Raw genomic sequence first — 17,779 nt, forward strand, 5'->3', positions numbered from 1 at the left:
TACCGGTTGTTGCGCCGTTGATGATGATGACGACAAATTAGATAACCTTTAAAACTAGCTCCCTTCACTAGAAAGATAAATTTCGATCTAATTTTTGTTCATTTTATGATAGTATCTGATCGAAAGTACTAAACATTTTCAATTGCTTTTATTGCCCAATTCAAATTCAAACTGATTTTCGAGATGATTATCAGCGTTTTAGATAATCTTGTTATCGATTTCAGGGGAGTTTCCATTCTTTTCCCACGTTGTCGTAAAAATGTCAATATCCTAAATTCGATCTTGGAATTAATGCATAGTAATCCATTTAGAATAATTTTGTTGATAAGAATCGTCAGGTTTACGGAAGATTTTCTCAAAATCAAGGTCACAATCTAATCTTCTGAATAGTGCATAGCAATAGGTTTAGAATTTATTTTGAAGATAAGATTGTTGAGTCTGTGGAATTTTTATTTGAAGTCAAGGTCGTCGCATATTACGGATAGTTTTGGGTAGTAACTTTGTTCTGGCATAGTCAAACCAGTTTTCAAAAAAAATTTCCCAATGACTTCGTCCGATGCAACAGATGTTGCTTTATCTCTTACCTGGGAGCAGTTTAGTCGTAAATAGTAAGCAGCTGTTGGTTGCTACCCTTTTTTAATCAGCAAATATGATATGAACCGGAATTCATTGCATTACTAGGATTGCAGCAGCTGTTATTTTCTATTGTTTAATTTATTTGCTATGTCAAATTTGAATTGGCCTCTGTATGAGTTGGCAAATGTTGTTTTGATTGTGTGCTTGCTTTTGCAGTTTTTTCAGTAGTGTTTCACATTTTCAGCTAATGGAGAAGATTATTTGGCTAGTCTTCCTAAATATATAGATGAGATAGTTTAAAATTCAGATTTTAATAGGAGGAACTTCCCGAATATGATCCCTGCCGTTCCAACACTTTATTTAATTGCGCACTATTCTTTGACAGGAAGAGCAATACAGATTAATTTAGGAAGATACATTAAATATAATAAAATAGATAGAACATCTAATATTGTAAAATAAATATTTCTGGTATAACGAAAAAAATCATAGTTTTATTTCCGTCATTCGTTATCACACTATCAATTAGTAAACCCACTTTGTTTCTAAATTTATATTAAATAAGTTTTTGCTTTTTTTCAAATGATTTCTTATGTAATGGGAAAACACGTATTCCACGATTTAAAATCTAAATGACCCATTACAAACATTTAGGTTATTCATGAATTCGCGTGTTGCAATTATAAGTACAATATTAAATTAATTATAATCATTTCCGAATAAAATTGGATATTTTCCCTCAATTGTAAAAATACTTTCAAGGCTATAGATGTTGTATCTGCCACTTTCTCTAAACTTCCTTCGGTATATACGAAATATATTGATCTGTAAAATCGATAAAAGGATATTATAGTTTCTCGTTTAGTCATCACTATACGGAGCATATCAAAAAATCTCACAGACCCACTATGAGTCTCGTAGTCAGGGATAGTCCCTAAGGATGCCGACTCACTTTATAATGAGACTTTGACCGCGTTCTTTTTGACATTGACAGAATCCACAAAAAGGAAAATTCACTTTGGCAACCAAAAATATTATCATTCCTAATCATGGAGCTTTGAGGGATTATTTGACTAAACAAAGTACTGCGTTTGGGATCCCATAGTCTGGTATATGTTGCAACTAAAAATTGGTATTAATTGAATTAATCTTATTTTTTTCACTTAAAATAAACACTTTATCAAAATATTGTCCATAATGGTCGATGACCTGTTGCACATGTAGGTAGAGCCATGATAACCACCCTCACATAACTTATAATTTCTGGCAAAAAATTTCGACAAGTAATTTCACTCCGCCACTTTTTAAATTTAATCTTTTCAAACAAGTGGTGCGATGATGCAGCGGCAGGGCTCTGTAAATCAACATTTCCCAGCCAAACTCGTACTTCATCCGATGTCTTCAGTTACCAGCAGTAAATACTGGAATTATTTTTTTCCAGCTAGGAACAGCTCATAATGACTTCCTTCCAATATCATCAGCCAAAGAGCCATCACCTCCTCCCTTAATACCGACTTTGCAACCATTTCTGAAGCTTGGCTACTTTCTTCCAATCGTTATCATTAGAATTTGTCGTACGTGATCCAATGTCATATTCAGAAACAATCTTTTACTCCAATTGTCTATTTTTGGACATCTTTAGCAATTGATTACTGGTGAAAATTCGATCTAGTAATTTTTTTGCACTAAACTCATGTGGCTCCCACCTATTGAGTTTCGTGACAAATTTAGCTACAAACCGACCTCCACAGCAATTTCTCAACTACTTATATGTAGATTTTAACGAGTTTTGCAGTACTTTATCAATTTCATCTTTCACATAGAATTTTCTAAAAAGAAGTCAAAAAACGATCGCTATACCGCTCGTATTCATTTATTTTTTGTATTGCTTTATTTTTAGATCAAATTTTTTCGCTGCCTTGCCATGTCAACTGATTTCGTAGCTTTACTTGAGCGCTGGATTCATTGCCAATCTGATGAATTTGATTGCAGAGACTTTCGGATTCAGGAGGCATTTTATACATGTACGTCGAAGCTATATTCCAAAAATTTCTCCAGTATTTCACTGAAAATATCTGATCCATAGTCGACTTTTTACATAGAAAACCTCCCTGGTATTCGGCGATAATACCTCGACACTTCTTTCGATTTTTGTGAGCAGCATTTCTTACAAACCTGTGTGCCCAGAAAATGCCTGTACATATAAGTCTCATAGTAAAGTTTCTGCCCATTATTATGAGTAGGACATATTATGCTTTGTTGTAATTCTTTCGGCATAGATTCTTCAGCCCATGAGCACCACAATGATGCTTTATTGTTAATCCTGTGCTCTTGGTTTTGAGTTCCCAAAGTATTCCATGGATCCCCGGCGCTTTGTTATTTTTTTTAGAATTGATGATCTTTGATTCTCTCGAGTATAGGCAATGGGATACATAACTTTTGTCTGTCATACCCGTACACGGCCGACGGGACTATGTCGTAATGTTAAATATTTTTTTTTAGATTCCCTATATCGTTATCTGAGGAGACAGTGGTCGCTGTGATTATACGTCAAAGAAACTAGAGGCCTCTTACTAGGCATCTAACTACAGTCGAACCTGGATATAAGGAATTGCAAGGGAAACTCACTTAAATTCCTTATAAACAAGTTTTCCATTTATCCAGTTTTCCTTATACAGAGGCTTTCAGCAAAAAATTCCTTTTATCCAGGTTTTTAAAATCACCTGGTGTATTTAGTATTACAGCAACTTTGAGTTTTCATTTAAATACAAATAAATAATCCGCATGATAAATAAAATTAAAAAGAGTATATCAATATCAAAGATTCTTTATTTCATAAGTCGTCACTGTAATCAGTCGAATACATAAATGGAATGAGTGTCTATCTCATAGATATTAAGTTTTGAAAAAATCAAATATTTTTGTTTGTTTATCAGTGACCACATTTTCAACGTTTCTTTCAAGAGCGATAATATTTTCGAATATCTTTGGTTCGGTTTCACGCTGTTCAAAAAATTTTGTTAAAGTATGCAGTGCCTCTAACGCTTCCCTCTTCTTTACAAGTTTTATTTCAAGAGTATCGCCGTGATCTTCATCACTATCGTTTTCATTGGTGTCACACATTTGGAGGGTGCTCACAATGTCGTCGACTGTTTGCTCTCCTGTAACCTCGATATTTTCATCGACGTTTACATAATCTTCGAAGCTAGGTACCCTCTCACCGGCATTGGAAGTTAATTCAGACCACTCTTGGAATGAAGGCCGTAACTCCTCATGTGAAGAGTCCCATTCGGAATATTGGGGCTCTTGTAAACCATTTATCCTGAACCCTGCTTTCCTAAAACAGTTAGCTATAGTGGTCTGGGTTACAGATAACCATGCTTTTTTCACAAATCTCATTGCGATGAGAACGTTTATTTCCAAGCTACCGTTGCTTTCGAGATTTGTTAAAATATGGCGAACAACCTCCCGACGATAATTAATTTTAAAATTTTGAATCACTCCCTGATCTAGGGGCTGCAGCTTGCTGGTGGAGTTTGGAGGTAGGTAGACAACTTTTATGTGTTGTAGTTCATCTGAGCTGTAATGGGCAGTACAATTATCGATAAAAAGTAAAATTTTCCTATTTTCGAGGCGCATCTGAATATCGATTTTCTTAAGCCATTCCGAAAAAAGTGCTGCAGTCATCCATGCTTTGCTATTGTTTTTGTATTCAACAGGAAGAGTTATCACGCCTAAAACAGAAAAAAATCTATAGTATTTTAACTATCGACTCATAACCTTTATTCTGTTAATGTCATTTATACAGTAACAGCGAACGAAGAATCTTTTACTCACCTGCAAAACATCTGGGTTTCCTTGACTTGCCGATAAGAAAAACGGGTAATTTCTCAGTGCCAGTCATGTTCGCACATAAAAGAATAGTGACACGTTCCTTGCTGTACTTCCCACCATGACACGAAATTCCCTTAAAGGTAAAGGTCTTATCTGGCAAGCATTTAAAAAAGAGCCCTGTTTCGTCTGCATTGAAAATGTCGTTAGGAGAATAATCTCCCAGCAAAGCGGGAAGATCGTTTATCCACTGGCTACATACGTTGATGTCTACAGCACCACTTTCACCAAAAATTTTTTTAAAAATAAGATCATTTCTTTTTTTAAAGCCATCCAACCAACCGTTGCTGGCGCAAAAACCTCCAATCGTCAACTTCCTAGCAAATTCTTCAGCTTTTTCTTTCAAAATCGGTCCATTTACAGGTACATTCTTGCTTTGGCACTGTTTCAACCACTCCACTAAACACTGTTCCAGATTCGGATATTCCGAATTACGATTTCTTTTTATTTTGCCATGTCCTTCAGAACACTCTTGTTTGATTTTGTCGCTTTCTTTTAAAATACGACACAATGTCGACAGCGGCACGAAATATTCCGCGGATATTGCATTCCGAGTTTTTCCGTTTTCAAACTCCTTTATCAATTTCAATTTCTCACTTAAACTTAAATTTTTTCTCTTGTTTTCGGACATGACAGCCTTTTATTATTAAAAGAAACAAAAGTTATAGCGGCAAAGGAACAGTAAAAGGTTTAATTTGCAAGTGAAAGAATCGTCACCACTATCACCGAGTTTCAAATTAAACTTTGAATAAACAAAAAATTTCAAAACGTGTCACAATAGAAAATTGCACGATTCTAAGAAAAAAAAAAGACCTTCCCTTTTTGTCGTTCAGGGGAAAATTCCATATATAGAGGTCATGACAACTGAATAACATAAAAATTTCCATTTATAGAGGCTCCGGAAAAAAAATGAATTCCTTATAAAGAGGTTTTCTATTCCATATATAGAAGTTCGAAAAATTGAAAAATGTTATTTTTTCTTTGAAAATTGAAGGTGCACGAAAAAATGTTCCATTTAAAGAAGTTTTCCTTATATCCAAGTTCCTTATATCCAGGTTCGACTGTATATGGTTGTCATTATTGGTTTTGTACTCTGGAAAGCCAAGTGGTAGCAGACGCGAATCCTGTGTCAGGTTGTTTCTTACGGCTGCCGCAAGGCACGTTCCCTTGTCTAGGGAGCCGGTCCAGGCTATGGAACACTACAATTGCGCAATGCTACGCACCAACGGAGATTTCCGATATAGTGGAGGATTCTTTCAACGAGCAATTGAATGTAGTTCAGGGGAGGCTTCTTGAAGGTGACATTGTGCTCGTGAAGTGTGATCTGAATGGCAAGGTGGGATCTGACAACATCTTGCTCGAATATGGGATGGTGAAACACAGTCTTAGCGATCGCAACGATAATGGTGGGAGGTTTATGGTTTTCTGCAACTTCCATCGCCTCGTCATTGGTGGCATATTGTTTGAGCACAGAGCCTGCCATAAGGCAATTGGGTTTCAACTGACCTTCACCGCAGAGCAATCAGATCGGCCACTTTGCGATTAGCAGTAGATTTAGGAGTTGCCTTTCTTATGTGCATAACAAGAGAGGCGCTGACATCGCCATCGGAAGGATCATCATCTGATGGTCGCTTACGTTCGCTTGTGTGTTGCGTCTACCATTTCTCGCAGGGTTGGAGAGTTACGACCCCTAAGTTCAACATCGACCGTTTGTATGAACCAATTGTCGTTCTTCGATAGTGGGAGAGCGACAGATCTACTGAGCATTCCGTCTGAAAATATCGATGAGCATTGAGTGGCTATCGAAAGTGCTCTTTTCTCAGGTGCTACACAGGTCGCTACGTCCCGGAGAGACATCATAAAATCTGGCTGATTGCGGTATCGTGGAAGCGGATCGATGAACGGAAGGGGTTGACCGCTACGAGAGATTGCGGGCGTGGTCCACTCGAACTCCGAGAAGATCAGCGAAGGGTACGCCGTGACAAGAGAGAACCTGCTATTGAGCTGGTCGGGCAAGCGGAAAACGCCGCAGGTGGAAATGATTTCAGGAATGTATAAGGCATCACGAAAGAGCTTGCATGTGGTCTTGAATCTTTCGATGGTCCTGTGAAGGACGTCAATGTTCGACTTCTCATCCACGATGATGAACAAATGAAGAGGCGGACAGAACACTTCACCATGGTTCTTAACCGTATCCCATCCGGTGAAGTTCCTCCTCTGGTGGATGAAATGGCTAGTCATCGTAACAGTCGGGTACAGATTGTTTCTTTAAGCAGGAGAGACATCATTTCGGCCATCATTGCACTCAAACAGAATACAGCCGCCGGGGTAGACGGTTTCCCTGCAGAGTTATTTATCGCTTTATTTTCATAGCGACATATGATGGCAGAAAATGTCACGTACTACATCTAAGTAAAATCTCGGAGGATTTTGAGGTACAAAGCGGAATCCACCAGGGTTGCATCCTATCGCCGATATTATTTCTTCTTGTTATTGGTGACGTTCTTCATGTTGCCTTGTCCGGAGGACGTGGAGGAATTCATTGGACGATGACATTTTCCTCAAGTACCTCGACTACGCTCTGCATTTGGGAAGAAAGGCAAATAAAGTAGGACTGAAGATCAACACCACAAAGCCAAGGGTCTCAGCCTGACCGGTCAACGCATTCTCCCTATCTGCATTAACGATCAGAGCATCAAAAGCGTCAATCAATTTGTATAAGTGTGGTTTCTGCCGATGGTGGCACCGAACTGAATGCTGCTAGATGCATTAGCACCACTATATTCACTCTGGAAATGCAGATATCTCAACACCAATAACAAGTTGAGACTGTTCCGTGCTAGTGTCCTTTATTTGTTGCTATATAGGAGTAGCATATGGAAAGTGAACTCCACTGCTATCCAAAAACTCCAATCTTTTGTCATTATCTGTCTGCATCGTATTATCGGAGTGTGCTGGCCTGATACTACCTCAAATGAAGAACTTATTCGTACATGCCTGCCACTCATACGCACTGTGATCGTAAGAAAGAAGTGGCAGTGGATGGGTCACACGTTAAGGAGGAGCGACAATTGCATTACGGGCTACGCCATGCATGCATGCTCTTCCGAGTGGGTCGTCTCAAGGGCGCTTGGAGCTGAACGGTAGAGGAGAAGTGAAAACCCTCTTTAGGTTCATTCTAGAAGTACGAAATTTGGCATCGGTATAAGTGATAATATAAAAGACATTCCTGGAAAGTTTGACAAAAATATCATCATTACCAAGTCGTTATTTTCATACGACTCTTACCTTTGCTGTAAGATAATTTGTAAAAAAAAACTTCCTTGGATTATTTGGTGTTTGATTTAGTCAAAAAGGGGGCTATCAATGTGCCTCCAATTCGGCGCGTAGTTTACTCTATATGTGTCTTGATCTGCTACTGAATTTTATCGCGAGTAATTATATGCTCGCATTTATATAGCATTAAACACAATTGAAGCTATGCGAATGACTCATATTCCCTACCGGAGGACAAGCATCTTCCATCTTTTGCACGATTACCTTGAGTTATCCTATTCAAATTTTATGAATATCTCATCAAACAATCTGAAGTCATATATCAATCGCTAAATGATAAGATATCTAATCAAATACATCACGTTTTCACTGTATTGTTACAGTGATAATAATAATACTTATAGCAAAATATCGATACCCCATGACAAACAATGGGGATGATAAATCCCATTCCACTGATTTAATCCAATATCGGAAAGCTCTAGGATAAAGAACTGACTACTTAATATGTCAAGCCGATAATAGTAATTAGAATTGCAATGAGGGAATTGCGTGATTATGTGGAACGCAGAGATAATCATATGCTACTAACTTCAGAAGAAAAGAATGCCGCTGCTTAATAACGTTAGGATTAATTAGTAAGGATTTAGGATTAATTAGTAAGGAGAGTGCAGTTGATCTAATAGAAATTAATAGGGATAATGCGACAACCAGGACTGCCAGGAAAATGAACTTCTTGCATATCTTTCTTTTCAATTAATTCGGTCTAGTTAGAAAGTTGAACCTCATATCCCGACCCAGGACAAAAGCCATTAATAGCTTACTGACTCAACACATCCTGGACCGTGTGCCGCACGCTAGATCTGCTCTGCATGGCCGTATATTGCAGTTGGTGCCGTACGATTTTCATAACTATTTTTTATGAGAAAATCTTTTCCAACACACAAAGTTTTGATATATTATTTGACTGTATAGATAAAATAAAGAAAGGTAATTTTTCGAAAATAAATACGCTGTAACCACTCATGGCTACATGTGCCGCACGTAAAAATTGTTTTTTTTTTTTCGGCCATACAGTACAAAACTTTAAAAAGATATTCGTACGGATTAAGTTGAGACCATGACAGCAGCAGTTTTTGTCTTGTTTATGGAGAGAACTTTAATGAGGACCTAATACTACTCTAGGTACTTGGGGAATTTCCATTCGGTCCGGCTTAGTTTCAATTTCGATATTAGATCATCGTCTCCCAGCTAAGGAAGTTTAAAATAATTAAGTTGTTTCGATACAGTTGGGGTTCCGTTGTATCAGTTATAATGGTCATAGATTTCGGGAGGTATTAATATATGACTAGATACTATTCAGTTGGTTCAATTTCCTAATTTCCTTTATTAGCAGCTCTTGAGAAACATCAACTCTTTTGGTCACTTGAAATGTTACTTTTCTTCACAAGTTTTTCGAGTCTCTGCTTGAGGCTACGGATTCATGACAAAAAGTTAAACTTTGATTAAACATACTTTTTTCTTGCACTAGAAATTGTACGCTTGCTACTTTCTACATTGAGTTATCAACATCTGTTACGTTTACTTTGCGTATTCCTCGAATATTCATTTCTAATTCTAGTAATACTAGCAGTAATGATAATAGTCTAATACTTAGTTTTTTTCCCTTAGTTTAAAATGCAAATAAAAAATCATATCTGACGCATTTTGCGCACTGCTCTTAGTTTTTCTTTTCAAAATTCTAATCAAAATTGAATTGATAAGAATAGAAAAAAGATTCTATTTGAACTATCTATTTTTAAGCACAATGTATAAATAGCTGAATGGATTTACATGGAGTTAGATTGGCGCTACCTAGACAATGCTGTAATATATTCATTTAAGTAAATGCCAGAAGAGACTCGGAAACTTTTGGAATGATAACTTACTTGACAAGAATGTTGACTTGTTGAAGTATCTTGAATTTAAATTATCTGATAACGTAACTTCCAAAATTATTGGGTCGTTCCGTTGAATTTCTTTGGCGAAGTGAATGAGCTCCTTATCTCACTTGATTGCATGCACAATTTAATAATAAAAAAAAATAGTTTTTTCTTTTTCGCTGGTGTAGATATTTATTTTTGCAAATACCGATATTTCGGGAACCACTTGTTCCCTTGATCAGTGCTAACAAGTCACTTGTTAGGTTCCCGAAATATCGGCGTTTGCAAGAATAAATATCTACACCAGCGAAAAAGAAGAAAAAATGTATTAGGGTTCTTAAGGTATAAATGAGAAAAATGAATGGAAAATTTTCATGTCTGTGTATACGTTGACTTTTATATTTTGAAATTTTAAAGACTGCACGAATAAATAAAAAAATACAAAGATGAGCAGTTTGATTGTCGTGTTAAATTAAACAATTATTATATTTGAACAAGAATCTGCTGTTCAAATATTTTTTTAATGTACTTTATTACCGGTCCACATCCACTCGGCATTTTATCTGAGTTATTCTCTCTGCACGTTTTTGCAAATGTTCTGTTGATATTGATTGTCGAACAAGTGGGTGTGCTCAGTTCTAATTTTGTCGGCCTCCAGTAATATCGTGCAGTTATTTCATAAAAATTAAATTTGTGTTCACCAGTAACTATGGCCACCGATAATTTGACTGCCGTTCTATACGGAATTGAAGATATCAGATTGGTATGTTCTAATCGTAAATTTAATTTAATTAATCAAAGAAGTGAAGCAATTCATGAAAAAAGAAATAATTGAGATTCATTAATTGTTTATCCGCATTTTGTTTGCAAGACAGAATACATGCATATTTGAGATAAGTATCGGTAAATTTGAGCTTAATTGATAAAAATTTGTTCTCCAAATTTTCACGCCTGTTGATGAATGATCTGGTGACTGTGTAAACATAACAAGTTAGTTAAAGGGGGTTAGCAAGTGAAAGGCATCTGAAAATATCTCTTTTCGGGGAATCTTGCGAAAAACGAATGAAAATAAAAAACCATTCGCAAAGAATTCATCTCTCACATGAGGTATTAATAAATTTCAATTTTTTGTCGTTACTAGACTTGCCGGCCCCCTTAGTATCAAAATAAATATTTTCAAGGTCTTTTCACATTTGTATGCAGAAGCTGTTGATACAGAATAATTCGATACCATTTATTTATCATTAATACAAAGCTACAATAATTTAGGTATCTGCTATATTATCTAAGCAAATTTATTTCAGTACAGGTGAAATTCCATTGTTTTGTTCATCTTTTGATGGATGGATGGATTTGATGTTTAGATTTTTCTGTCCTTTTAGGCATTTGTATAAAATAATAGCTTAATCAATTTAATAGAATAAAAAAAAATCGTAAGTCCAAACGTTCGTGCGTCTGTCTGTCACACGTGATTTATTTGGGAATGGTTATACCTATTGATACGAAATTTGATAGAGATGTTTGAACTGTAAGCTCCCACGCATATGAGGAATGACACCATGTTAAGTTAAGTTTACGGATACGTACAAAAGTGGTTTGCAAACTTTTTTCATCGAATATACTAATGAGAGACCTCGATTAGTACTTTGTAATATAAATTAAAACTTTGGGATTGATTGAAGGCGGAAAGAGATGGTCTTTTTGGAAAACTACCAACCTGAGCCTCAAAATACCGTCCATATCATCATTAAAGGGATAATGTTATATAGGCTACGGAATCTTCCATCCATCCATCTTCCTCTAGGGACCTAAAAATTCTTGGGAGGATTCACATCTCAAATGCGGCTTTGCAATTTTTCTTGCTAAGAACAAAACTTTCCGGGCAGTAAGGTCATTGTTGCATTTGTAACTTTGAGCATATGGTGGGATGTTTCAGGCGGAACGGTTTTTATAAGCTGAAATAGGAGAATCTTGTGCATGTCACCCAGGTTGTTTAACGCATTCTTGCACTACAACATCAGTCTGGAGAATGTCGCCGCTGAATCATCATCATTAACGGCGCAACAATCGGTATCCGATCTTCGAATGCCTTAGTAAGGAACTTCAGACATCTTGGTTTTGCCGAGACCCACCAATTCGATATCCCTAAAAGCGGTCTGGCATCCTGACCTACGCCATCGCTCCATTTCAGGCAGGGTCTGCCTCGTCTTCTTTTTCTAAGATAGATATAATGGCTTTCTGATGTCAAGCGTTACGAAAATCATCACCTATCAAGCTACGCTCGATGAACCGCATCCACGACTTACATGACAGCATCAACTGCGGATCCCCTTGCTATAAAGCCGAACTCCCGTGGCAATAAATCTCCAGCAACACGTATTGCTTCAACGGTGATCAGCGCATGCCTCGCCACCTTCCAAGTAAAAGGGAAAATGCCCTTTTTCAAGCACGCGTCGAATGTGCCGAGCAGCAGGCCTGCCCGATTTTGGAGTAACAGTTTGTACACCTATGCCTTCTTGGTTTTCCTAGTGTTGTCGTCAGCATCCCGCACCGGATGCGTAGAGAATAGTGCCAGTTCAATGCGGTTCCTCTGTTCGGCCTTAATCCCCGCAGAGCCCCGATTTTTTGGTTTGCCATTTTGTAACCCCAGTTTGTTTATTAGCCGCAGAGTATCCGGATCTCTGCAATTTACGTCATCTACAAATACATAGAAGGCTTTTCACGTCTCAATGCCCTCCTGGGCATAAAAAATCCGCAGGCCGTCCTTATCAGGTTCATAAATGAATTTACAGTTTTCCAGAACTCGCCACCAGTGATTTCGACGCGAAGGTTGCGCCGCGGCATCGTCTCATTCAGTATCAGATAGACAAAACCGTTCCCTCGGCCTTCGGCAAGAATCCTAAGGTGGGTACCATCCCGAAACCAGATGACAGCGGTATCTGATATGTCGAGGTGCCGTGAAGCTGGGTCCTTGTTTCGGTTGATGAGCACTAAATCAGCTCTAATCAGTGAACATTTATCTGTAGGATGCAGATCATGTTAGCCGCTCTTTCCAGTTCTGGCTGGAGACTGGACACAGCCCCGAGTCACTAGTGTGTGCAGCGACCTCATCCAACGCGCCACGTTCCCTGCATAGAACCAACCTTCCTTTTCGTTCCAGGTATTCGCTTTATAGCTTAACTGGCCACATTTGTGGTATGTTGCCCTCCTGCCGGGTCCCCGGCAGGTTGCAGACCAATTCTGATTTTCACGCTGCTAAGAAGCTTTTCGCGTATTGCTCTTATTTTTATTTTGCAACTTCTACCACAACGAGCTTCGTGAGTTCGCGGAGGTGATATCAATCCAAACATTAGTTACCTCCGGACATTCGCGCTTGATGGCCTCTTTTACTTCGTTCTTTTCTAAGAAGGCGTCAAGGTTTCCGATGTCCAGAGACCACGTGGGTTTTAGGCTAGAAACCAAAGTTTTCTCTTTCAGAAACTCCTTGACTGCTTCACAGAACATAACTTTAATTGTTGTCCTCGTGCCTAATTCGACTAGGAATCCATTACTCTTCGTTTTTCGAATGGAAGACATTTCTGCTCCGTTATCTTCGGGCTCGATCTTGTAACGGATTTCATTGAGGTCTTTCGCAATAGTCTTGCCTTCCGTCGGCTTAATGAGCAGAGCTGAGGGTCTAGTCATCCTTCTTCTCCTCACCTTTTCTTTTGGTGCTCCATCCTTCGTGTCCGCCTTAATTTTAAGCACAAATTTTCTGGTGACTCGTCGTGTTGTTGTCTCTTGTCTCTCTTTGTCTTCTTCTTTTGAGCCCTGGAGAGTACCTAAGTAAAGTCTGCTTCAGATATCACTTCCGCCTTTCATTTTCTCCCCAGTTCGCTCTGCAGCGGGCTGTCTGCGATCCGTTTCGTGGTGTTTTCATCGGGGTTCACGATTGTTTCTGCTTCCTGCGGATTTTCTCTTAATCTCCATGTTCGCCTGTAGTACGAAATTCTGTCCAAGAGCTCCTCCAACTCCATTAGCTCGTTTTTCATCCCTTTGCTGACGTTTTTCAGGAGGAACGTCGCAGATCGCTTGTGCTTCACAACTGCCACCCATTTCTTAATAAGCCTTTCTTCTTCAACTTTCGCCAGAGTAGTCGACAGCGCTCCCACTCGGCTTATATTCGAAATTATCTGGTTAGTTTCACCAATTTCCTCTGTTCCTCTTTCCGTAACTATATGAATGCGTGGTACTGTCTGGGATGCCGTCTCCGTTGCAGGTGCTACATCACTTTGCGAGTATTTTTTCTGTTTGCGCATCCCGAGTATTTGAGCCCTTGCTGCATCCTTCGCTGTGCGCTGGGTCGACCGACGCAGTTTCGTGCTGCGTACAAACGCAGCCAACTTTCGTCATTTCTTTTTATTCTCCATTGAAGTTCTTACCAGCGCAAGGGATCGGGGCGCAATAGTTAGGAACGGGTATACTCTCGAGGGCAGCGCTTCTACCCCAGTTCCCTAAGGCCTGACCTACCCATAGCTGATACATGTTACAACTATCACATTACCAGAGCTAGGTTCACACAATCCGGTCGACGTTGACAAAGAGTTTTTGATGGCTCCGGGAGCTAGAACTGTTTCCCAACGTGTATCAGTCATTAGCAGTTCGCTCTTCGCCGAGAAACTTCCTCGAGGCTACTACCTAGGGCGCAGGTATAATGCCAGCTAGGGAGTCAGGGGTGCATAAAACTATATACTGGAAAGTTTCTCATTGTTAACTGAAATTTCGTAGTCAATATCATTTTTTTTTAAATCAGCGATGATGACGGCTTACGGTTTCGTCCAGGGCAGAGGCCACTCATCAAACGCTGCCCTGGGAGCAGCCTTCTTCGTCCCTGAGTTTTGAATATTTAAGTGCTAAGTTCAAAACGAGCTTCGATCCGACATCCTCAAACAAAAAACTATTTTTTTTTGTATATCAAGCTTCAAAGTCTTGGTTTCTGACTTTTGCTCTGTAGTCAGAAAATAATTGTTACTCGAAGGGTAATAGGTGTCCTCTTTTCCGTTTCATGGCTTAGATTATAAAAGAAAAAAAGCCTCAATCATGGGGGTACTTTTACCACCACCTAATAAGTATACTTTAATCTATAGTAGCCTTCTCCATATCTTCTATATCCATCATCAGCCAGCAACAATATCCGGACATACCGAGAGCGATAAATATACCCAATGAGAGTAGAGAAAGTGCGATGAATTACATTAAACACTCTAGATTCGCGAAGTAATTTCCATTAACCTTATCTAAGTGCAAATATTAGATTATATATTACCCTTAGCTGCGTTAATTGGATCTTTATAGGAGAGTTCAAAATTTCATCGGTAGATAACGAAAATAGCGGATTATATTAATATAAATTTGCTACTTCAGCCTATCAAGCGCCTTCCGTTGACTAGATCATACGAAATTCGACTCTTCCAGAATTGAACATTTGTTTGGCTAAAGTTTTAATAATAAAATAGTTATTGCTAAGAAACAGGATAATTTAACAGCAGTTCTTTATGGAATAGAAGATATTCGAATGGTAGACTTCATTCTTTAGTATTTTCATTCAAATGTTTCAAATTAATTTCCACAAGCTGGGGGTAGAAATGTATCTAATTTAATTTTGTCTTTCCCAGGAACAACGCCCGATACCAGAAATCGAGGACCATGGTAAGTTGAAAGTATTTATGTATGAAAAAGGGGGAAGTGAGGTAATATTCTGTGCAAGGGTCGATATTTACATAACTTAGTGATAGTGAAGTGTGTGATTAAATTCTTTTTCCAACAGTTGTAATCCAATAATTAAGACAATCCTTAATTTGCAGAGGTTTTGCTTGAGATGGATTGCGTTGGAATTTGCGGATCAGATGTCCACTACCTAGTCCATGGACGAATTGGTGATTTCGTTGTAGAGAAACCCATGATTATTGGACATGAATCGTCTGGCGTTGTAGCTAAACTTGGAAAAAACGTCACAAATTTAAAAGTTGGCGATCGAGTTGCTATCGAACCTGGATTTGGTTGCAGAACCTGTGACTTTTGCAAGGTAATCTGTCGTAAATATCTCCTCAATTGCATGACATAAAAAATAAAAAAAAAACTGAAATCTACTTCTATTCACACATAGACTGGACGCTACAATCTTTGCGAAAAGATGATATTCTGCGCCACCCCACCAGTTAATGGAAATTTGATGAAATTCTACAAACATCCGGCTGATTTTTGTTTTAAACTACCACCAAACGTAACCATGGAGGAAGCTGCTGTTCTTGAACCGCTTTCGGTGGGTGTTCATGCATGTCGTCGAGCCGGAGTTGGACTTGGTTCAGAAGTTTTAATCCTCGGAGCTGGACCAATTGGTCTAGTCACCCTTATGACAGCTAAAGCGATGGGCGCAGGGAAAGTTTTAATTACTGATATGGTAGAAGGAAAACTGGAGATTGCAAAGAGTTTGGGCGCTACTTACACAATGCTTGTGAAAAAAGATATGACTGAGGAAAGTTTGGTTAAGCAAGTGCATGAGATAATGGGTTCGGCGCCAGATAAGGCTATTGATTGCTGTGGAGGAGAATCTACTTCGAGATTAGCAATTTTGGTAATTTCTAATAAGTATGGCTGTCTTATTTGGAGGTTTCATTTTTGTAATTATGCTTACAGGCAACCAGATCAGGTGGAAGTGTTGCTATCGTGGGCATGGCTCAAGCTGAATCAAAGTTACCAGTAACTAATGCTATCGTTCGAGAAATAAATATCCATGGAGTTTTCCGTTATTGCAATGAGTAAGTAGTGCTGACCATTACCTGGAGTCGTTTCGTACTTTTTACTCATTAATTTAACTTTTCTAAAATTTATTTTTAGTTATGCTTCTGCATTGGCAATGGTGGCTAGTGGAGCCGTAAATGTAAAGAAATTAATTACTCATCACTACGACATCACTGAAACGGAAAAAGCTTTTGAAACTGCCCGATATGGCCACGGTGGAGCAATTAAAGTTATGATTCATTGTCAGCCACGAGATAAAAACAACCCCAAACCATTTGATTCGTAAAATAGGTACAATACCATTATTACACAGAATTTGAATTATTTCGACTCCTGTTTTTACGAATATATAAAAAAATATTTTAAAATATTTTGTGTTTCAATCAAGGGCTCAACCGTTCACCGAAAATAATTAGCAAGAAAATTACTCCAACCACCGACTATACTTTCGGACACAGTTCAAAATTGGGACCACTGCTGTTTTTGAAGTCAATATTTAGCAATTGTAAACTTTGCGATTTCTAAAAGGATCAATATCCAGTTCAAGATTAGGATGAAGCAGCTGTGAATTTGGTTCGAGCTTTCAAGAGGAGTCGTATCAAATTCAGGTATGTGAATGATCCTAAAATATTTTGGAAAATTTGAATATCTACCTCTACATGACTGTGTTGGTAAAGTCAGAAGAGTTTGTATCAAAGTTCGCATGATGTGAGGTAGCGCCTGAATTTTACCGTCGACTGTCGCTATTAGATTATTTTGGGCCGATTTCCCTTACCTCCTTCAGTTCTACACGTTGTATGCTACAAGAAGGGAACAAGTGGTCCTCACAATATCGGTATATGCGGGTTGAAATAAAAAAAACCGCTAATCATTTCGTTTTACTCTAATTTAGTCGCTAAAAACACGACAACTACACACTTGGAAATTTTTTAGGCAATTTATAAATCGCTTAGATGACAGCGGGAGATAATAAATTATCTTTGGTTATTGTAAGTTTTTAGGTGGGGGCGGAAAATTTTGACAACCTCCCATTAACGTAACCAGTTTTGATTAACTAACAAAATCGATTGATTGTTTCGATTTTGTTAGTTATTCAAAACTGAAGTATGTTGCTTCTTTGAAATGTACTCCTAATTTATCCTATGATCAATTCTAAAAATGGGCAAGGTATCTTGGCGCATGGACGGCGTCAGGACGTAAGTTAATTAGTCCGAGCAAACCAATACGTGTCTACACACAAAATGTTGACATCCTCACAGGAAAGGCCGAGGAGCTCGCAAGAGGCGCATTAATATCTGCGCTCTACAAAATACCCCTTTGTCTGGTGTCAAAAG

General features: G+C 38.4%; 1 protein-coding gene across 3 annotated transcripts; it reads left to right on the forward strand.

The window, feature by feature from the left end:
* Positions 1 to 10,273: 10,273 nt before the first annotated feature.
* On the forward strand, positions 10,274 to 16,994 carry LOC119659098 (sorbitol dehydrogenase-like). Of its 3 annotated transcripts, XM_038067019.1 has the most exons (7): positions 10,274 to 10,428; positions 15,320 to 15,353; positions 15,509 to 15,729; positions 15,811 to 16,278; positions 16,341 to 16,462; positions 16,542 to 16,736; positions 16,834 to 16,994. In XM_038067019.1, the coding sequence occupies exons 1-6, from the start codon at positions 10,375 to 10,377 to the stop codon at positions 16,729 to 16,731; spliced, it is 1,089 nt and encodes a 362-aa protein (XP_037922947.1). In that variant the 5' UTR covers positions 10,274 to 10,374; the 3' UTR covers positions 16,732 to 16,736; positions 16,834 to 16,994. The 3 variants fall into 3 exon arrangements, with proteins under 3 accessions (XP_037922947.1, XP_037922946.1, XP_037922948.1); XM_038067018.1 differs by lacking the exon at positions 16,834 to 16,994 and having other exon boundaries at positions 16,542 to 16,815; XM_038067020.1 differs by lacking the exons at positions 10,274 to 10,428; positions 16,834 to 16,994 and adding an exon at positions 15,067 to 15,222 and having other exon boundaries at positions 16,542 to 16,815.
* The last annotated feature ends 785 nt before the right edge of the window (positions 16,995 to 17,779 follow it).

The sequence above is a fragment of the Hermetia illucens genome, chromosome 6, assembly GCF_905115235.1.
Source record: "Hermetia illucens chromosome 6, iHerIll2.2.curated.20191125, whole genome shotgun sequence".
Lineage (NCBI taxonomy): Eukaryota > Metazoa > Arthropoda > Insecta > Diptera > Stratiomyidae > Hermetia > Hermetia illucens.

Excerpts from the sequence above, each read along its gene's own strand:
- LOC119659098 (XM_038067019.1), top strand. The coding sequence starts at position 10,375 with ATGGCCACCGATAATTTGACTGCCGTTCTATACGGAATTGAAGATATC. Across the intron at positions 10,429-15,319 it reads GAATTGAAGATATCAGATTG|GAACAACGCCCGATACCAGA; the intron begins GTATGTTCTAAT and ends TGTCTTTCCCAG. Across the intron at positions 16,279-16,340 it reads CTTCGAGATTAGCAATTTTG|GCAACCAGATCAGGTGGAAG; the intron begins GTAATTTCTAAT and ends TTATGCTTACAG.